Source organism: Asterias rubens, chromosome 17 (assembly GCF_902459465.1).
Source record: "Asterias rubens chromosome 17, eAstRub1.3, whole genome shotgun sequence".
NCBI classification, from domain to species: Eukaryota; Metazoa; Echinodermata; class Asteroidea; order Forcipulatida; family Asteriidae; genus Asterias; species Asterias rubens.
In genome coordinates this window covers 3,365,217-3,371,701 of record NC_047078.1, presented here as the reverse complement: position 1 = coordinate 3,371,701, position 6,485 = coordinate 3,365,217, and the positions used below count along the sequence as shown (strand labels likewise).

At 40.9% G+C, this 6,485-nt stretch overlaps 1 protein-coding gene across 1 annotated transcript; it reads right to left on the bottom strand.

The window, feature by feature from the left end:
* Positions 1 to 1,520: 1,520 nt before the first annotated feature.
* Positions 1,521 to 5,733, bottom strand: LOC117301713 (suppressor protein SRP40-like). Its single transcript, XM_033785738.1, has 9 exons — positions 5,607 to 5,733; positions 5,428 to 5,472; positions 5,160 to 5,222; positions 4,680 to 4,835; positions 3,557 to 3,589; positions 3,168 to 3,218; positions 2,487 to 2,543; positions 2,114 to 2,170; positions 1,521 to 1,642 (listed from the first exon to the last, which is right to left on the bottom strand). The coding sequence occupies exons 1-9, from the start codon at positions 5,731 to 5,733 to the stop codon at positions 1,521 to 1,523; spliced, it is 711 nt and encodes a 236-aa protein (XP_033641629.1).
* Positions 5,734 to 6,485: the final 752 nt, after the last annotated feature.

Genomic DNA, 6,485 nt, shown 5'->3' with positions numbered 1-6,485 from the left:
CTGGTCTTTGAAAATTACCAATAGTGTCCACTGTCTTTAACCAAGATTTTCTGATTTTTTAAACAATATTTAGGGTCAGACAGGGAAGGGAAACATTTATAACAAAACATTTTCTTGACGAGTTGTTTATGCATTTAGAAATAGAAATTTTTATTCTCATCTACTTTTGGAAAAGATAACCTGGTTAGGTGTTTATAAAAACAAATTAGTAATTGCTTTCGGTCAATATATTATATAAAAAGCTGCTTCAGCAGAAAATAGAGCTTACAAGTTTTTTTGGTTAGCAGAAACTATAGCAGGATACCAGCACACATTGTACACAAGACATGGTATTTGGCTAGTTACCTTATTCTGGTAAGCATATTTGTGTAAGCTATTTTTTGTGCTTAAGCAGCTCTATGCAATTAGACCCTGCTGTACATAAACATGCCACCCAACGAACATGCACTTGTTCAAACAACATGCCTTCAAATGCCAGAACAGCTTTAAAAATTGCAAGAAACTTGACCCGATTTAATAGAGCTGCTTAATTAAGCACACAAAAGTAGCTAAACATAACAAAAGTATGCTTACGAAAATTGGTTTCCAACCCAACAATGTCACACGTACCGTATATAACTGGTTTCCTGTGCATTTTTTGCTCAGCAGAAAGGAGCTCTATCAAATAATTATGGGCCAGAGGGCCCAATTTCATAAAGCTGTTTAAATGCTTAAGCACAAAAATGCTGCTTAGCAAATTTCTTCGCTGTGCAAAATAAAAATCAATTGCAACAAATAAAACTTTATGGAATTTTTGCTTATTAATTCATAAGCAATATTTCCATGTGTTTGTATGCTTACATGCTCTATGAAAGTTGGCTCTGGTATGACAGATTACACTATTAAAGGAAACAGCAAACATTTGCCAGGTTTAAATGACTTAAACTTGATATCAATATAGAACAGAAACAATCATTTCTCAGTTTAAATAAGGGTAAAAAAAGTTGTTCTACTGTAGACTTGATTTCAAGTCTGAGATCGCTGCTATTCAGCATCAGCCACGCAAAACTCCCACAGATTAGCTATCAAACGTGTGTTCGTAGGCTAATGACGGAGATTAATCCACAAGTGGCGCGCTATTTAGCCAATGGCTAGCAATTTGCTTCTCTGTAGTATAGAATAGCCATCCTCAAATATTGTCCTGATTTTGTATTACGGGTGTCTTTTTTTTATTCGATTTAGAGGAGAAGAAGACAAAACAATATTAGAAAATTGAAAATCACCATGACTGTGCCGATTTTGATGTACATGGTCTGGATAACAAACACCTAGACTAAAAGCTTTTGGGTCGATTTAATAAAAAACTTTGGACTGGTCCTAAGTTAATAGGACTAGTCCTAGGAGATATTAAAAACTTCAGGCTAGGCCTAAGTTAAGACAAGTAACTCATCCTAACTCGAAATATAAGACTATTCCAAACTCTTTGTGAAATCCACCCCTGATCACAGACTTGGAAACCAAGTCGAGTGTCGGTGCCTTCCTTAAGCTCCCATCTGTCGCTTCTTGAGGACATTCAACAGAGCCTTGGCTCGGAGAGCTTCCTTTCTGGGTCTCTTGGGCTGCATGTGTCCGTGCTTTGGCTCCTTGTGTTCAGCAGACTCGTCTGAGGAAAGAGGGAAACACGTTCAAATTTAATCTTGGGAAATGGGGAAACGTTGACGGGGCCGTTGTCCTAGAGATATTGGTCCACAGGAGTTTCTGTCGTCCCCATGTGACAAAATTTACGTGGGCTGAAGTAACATGTTATAGAGATGGCACTATCAGAAGTGGTTTGCCGTATGGGGGTGGGGGGGGGGGGCGCAGAATCTCCGAATCTCTTTCCACACCGACCTCTAGAACTACATAGACAAAAATGTAATCCAGAGGGACCTCTCAAGACAACGCACTGAGTGGTCTGTGGAAGAGGCAGAAGTGTCAGCTCAAGATCGGTCTATTTGGAAGCTTCTCACCAGTCAGGCAGACGGTGCAGATATGCATAATGCTAACTGATGATGCTTAACACTTACATTGTTCTTAATACAAGGGAGTTAACATGACACTTTGCTCTGTTGTTCATCATATTTGTTATACTAACCTGAAGAATCAGAGCTTACGGAGTCGGAGCCAGAGCTGGAGCTAGAGCTGATTGATACTGTAAAAACAAAATAAAGAAACATTGTTCTCATTACAATGAAACTGATTTTGGATTTCATGGAGAGAGATTTGCGCACAAAGTTAAAGGGACCAGTCCAACAGATCAATCGTTCATTGACGTCATAAGCAATTTATATTTAGACGCTTGCATAGGCCGCCATTGACACATGTAAGGGCGTACGCACAACACACAGCATTTAGCCAATGATGATAGATCTTTCTTTGACGTCAATATGAGGGCGCTGTGTGAGTTTGTGCCGTCATTCAAGGGCATTTATTACTTCCATTGCCCTAACGGTATTCGTAATACTAACCTGAAGAGTCGGAGCTTCCAGAGCTGGAGTAAGAGCTAGAGCTAGAGCTGACTGATACTGTAGAAAAAACAAACCAACATTCTTCTCATTACAAGGAATTTGGTTATAGATTTCCTGGAGAGAGATTGATTAGCACACGCAAAGTTAGGGACACGTCCCAACCAGGGCCCAATTTCATAGCGCTGCTTAACGGTAAGCAAATTTACGTGCTTACTGTAGCAGAAAAATTTGCTTCAGCCTTAGCGTATTTCACACGTTAGCAGAAAAATTGGGCGGCCATATTGCGTGTTTACCTTGGATTTGCATTGTGACGTCATTTATTTTCGTGCGGTAAGCACCGGAAGGTTAGCATGCCTTTTCGTGTGCTTACGGTTAGCAGCGCTATGAAATAGAAATTGCACAGTAATCACAAAATCGGCCGCTAAGCAGCGCTGTGAAATTGGGCCCTGATAGTTGGTGGTCAATCACGTCATAAACAATCTATATTTAGACGCTTGCAAAGGCCGCCATTGGTGATGATAAACAATGTACACGTGTAAGCGAGTACGCGCCACACACAACATTCATCCAATGATGTTAGATCTTTCTAAGACGTCTATCAGGGCGCTGTGTGAGTTTGTGCCGTCATTCAAGGGCATTATTTTACACTTCCTTTGCCCTATCGGTATTCGTAATACTAACCTGAAGAGCCGGAGCTTCCAGAGCTGGAGTAAGAGCTAGAGCTGACTGATTCTGTAAAATTAAAACAAAACAAAGAAACTTTGTTCTCATTACATGGAATTTGATTCTGGAGATTGATTTGCACGCGCAAAGTTAAAGGGACACGTCCCAACCAGATAGTTGGCGGTCAATTACGTCATAAGCAATCTATATTTAGACGCTTGCAAAGGCCGCCATTGGTGATGATAAACAATGTACACGTGTAAGCGAGTACGCGCCACACACAACATTCAGCCAATGATGATAGATCTTTCTATGACGTCTATCAGGGCGCCGGCGCTGGTGAGTTTGAGACGTCATGTAAGGGAATTAACCATTTACGTTGCCCTAAGGGTATTCGTTATACGTACCTGAAGAATCAGAGCTGACTGAGTCGGAGAGTTCTGTGAACACAAAACAAAGAAAGATTATTATGATAATAACTGATTCTGGATTTCCTAAAGATTACTTATTATTTCGAAGTTGCAAGAGGATTATGGGAGAAAAACCGCACTTGATGTACAACTTTTGTGTGCTTTCAGATGCCTAAAAAAGGCTTCAGGCTTGAATTTATTATCTGGGTGAGAATATTGATCTCTTTCTCAAAAACTACGTTACTTCAGATCTCACAATGCTGTATACCATCAACAGCTCTCCGTTGCTCGTTACCAAGAATGTTGGTATGCTAACAAAATATTTGAGTATTAATTACCGAAAGTGTAGAAATGTCTTTAGGGGATTTCTGGGTTTCAATGCGCACATGGAGAGATAAAAGGAGATGAGTGTACACCAAGCCCATTATCGAGCACCACAAATGTGGGGCTTGTCAAAAAACGTTTCGTCCATAAAAAATATGGACACCTCGGCTTAATAGATCGAGTGGGCTATCAGTCTCCTGCATTTCCCTCAATACACGAAGTGAAAAACCTGTTCTTGAACAGTTATTTACCAAACGTGTGCCATTAAAGGATTTGGGTCCTTTTTGTAACACAAAACACAATGTCCACATATACTACTGTTTGAAGATAAAAATATTAAAATATTAGTTGCTAGGGGGCTTAAAGTTTTGAGAAATGAGTAAAACAATGTCATGAAAATACGTTTTTAAACATGCTAAAATAATTTTCGTCTCATCATGATCACTGAGACGAAAATTATTTTCATGACATTGTTTTACTTATTTCTCAAAAACTACATCACCTCAGCAAGTAATATTTTCAGGGAAGCTTTCTGCTATTATTATGTTCAATGAAACTGAATCTGGATTTCATTGGGAGATATCTGCACGCGCATATGGCTGAAGGGACACGTCCAACTGTAGTTAGCGGTCAATGAAGTTATAAAATAATAGGCAATCTATATTTAGACGTTGGCATAGATCGCCATTGCTCCCTGAGGTTAAACAATGGACACGTGTAAGCGCAGCATGCAATTTCAGCCAGAACGTTACGTTACAAGCATGAGATAGTGACGTCTTGGACCAAGACTACTTACCAAGTTGCCTCTTCTTGTAAGCGTTTACCAGTTGACGTTTCATCGCCTTCATCTTCATTGCCTTCACGAGCGCCTTTGGTGGTGCTGGTTTCTCTTCACCAGATTTGTCTTCTAAGAAATGCAAATCGTAACTGAGGATCAGAAATCTCTGAGAATCTTATAAATAATTCAGAGGATAGTATAGGAATATAAGGGATAATACTTGTGATACGAGAGGAAAATGATTTGTAAATAGCTAAACTTTTTTTTTTTTTTTTTGGGGGGGGGGTTGACTTGCCCTCTACCGCAAATCGGGCACGGTATAATTGGTCAAGGACAAGTATTACTTTCTAGTTCGTGTAAAGCGCGTACGCGACACACATCATTCAGCCAACGATGATTGATCTTCCGTATGATGCCAGTGAGGGCGCTGGCTGAGCTGTGACGTCATACAAGGGAATTATACATCACTATTGCTCTAACGGTAATCGTAATACTAACCTTCAGATTCGGATTCAGATTCGGAGCTTGCGGAGTAGGAGCCAGAGCTAGAGCTTGAGCTGACTGATGAACAAAACAAAAACAAACTTTGTTTTCATTACAATGAAACTGTTTGTGAGTTTCCTGGAGAGAGAGAGAGGTTTGCCCAAGCAAAGTTAAACTTCCCGACCAGGAGTGCGTTTTGGCGACCCCAACCAAAAACTATGACTTGTGACGTCATTTAAGGGAGTTAACATTATCACTATGCTCTGTAGTTCGTCATACTAACCTGAAGAACCAGAACTTCCGGAGTCGGAGCCAGGGCTTTCTTCTTCTATGAACACGAAACAAAGAAAAAATAGTTCTCATTACACTTAAACTGATTCTGAATTTCAAGGAGAGAGATTTGCACGCACGCGCAAAGCTTAAGGGACACGTCCCAAACCGATTTGCATATATATTACTTACCTAGTTGCCTCTTCTTGTAAGCGTTTACCAGTTGACGTTTCAGCGCCTTCATCTTCATTGCCTTCACGAGCGCCTTTGGTGGTGCTGGTTTCTCTTCACCAGATTTGTCTTCTAAAAAAATCAACATCGTAAATGAGAATTAGGAATCTCTGAAAATAATTATTACCAATTATTCAGATGATTAGGGCCTATTAAGGGGTACTTCTGATACAGGAAGAAATGGTTCTGTAAAGTAAGTAGTTAAACATTTCATTTTTTCGGGGAGGAACACCCCCCTATGCCACATATCGGGAGCGGTTCATTTGATTTAGTCGAAGGACTAGCTACTTTCTCTTTCGTGTAAACGCGTACGTCATACTCAAAATTCATCCAATGGGTGCATTCGTTTAGCTTCCCTGGGTCGACCCCGATGTGGCGTAATTTATTTTTTTCCAGGACTGTGTGCCCACGTACGTGGGGCACAATTACCCAACGTCCGTCCTGGAAAAGTCGCCTATTTCGTTTTCCAGGACGAACGTGTGCAGATGTTTACCCTCGCTCCACCTGAAAAAAAACCCAGACACATCATCACGTGAGCCTTCCCGTGGTGACGTCAGTGCAACTCGGGCCAGCCCCAAGATTCCCTCTTGTGGATAGGGTCACTTGGGGCTGACCCGAGGTGCACTGACGTCACGACGAGAAGGCTCACGTGATGATGCGTGTTTTTTTTTCTCCAGGTGGAGCGTTGGTAAACATCTGCACACGTTCGTACTGGAAAACAAAATAGGCGACTTTTCTAGGACGAACTTGGGGTAATTGTTGTGTGCCCACGTTCGTCCTGGAAAAAAAAATACGCCACATCGGGGTCGACCCAGGGAAGCTAAACGAATGCACCCATTG

Bases quoted from the DNA above. Each gene is read 5' to 3' on its own strand.
- LOC117301713 (XM_033785738.1), bottom strand. From the start codon at position 5,733: ATGTTGATTTTTTTAGAAGACAAATCTGGTGAAGAGAAACCAGCACCA. The intron at 5,473-5,606 runs GTAAGTAATATA...TCGTGTTCATAG, and splicing joins TTACAAGAAGAGGCAACTAG to AAGAAGAAAGCCCTGGCTCC. The intron at 3,219-3,556 runs GTACGTATAACG...TTAATTTTACAG, and splicing joins AGTCAGCTCTGATTCTTCAG to AATCAGTCAGCTCTAGCTCT.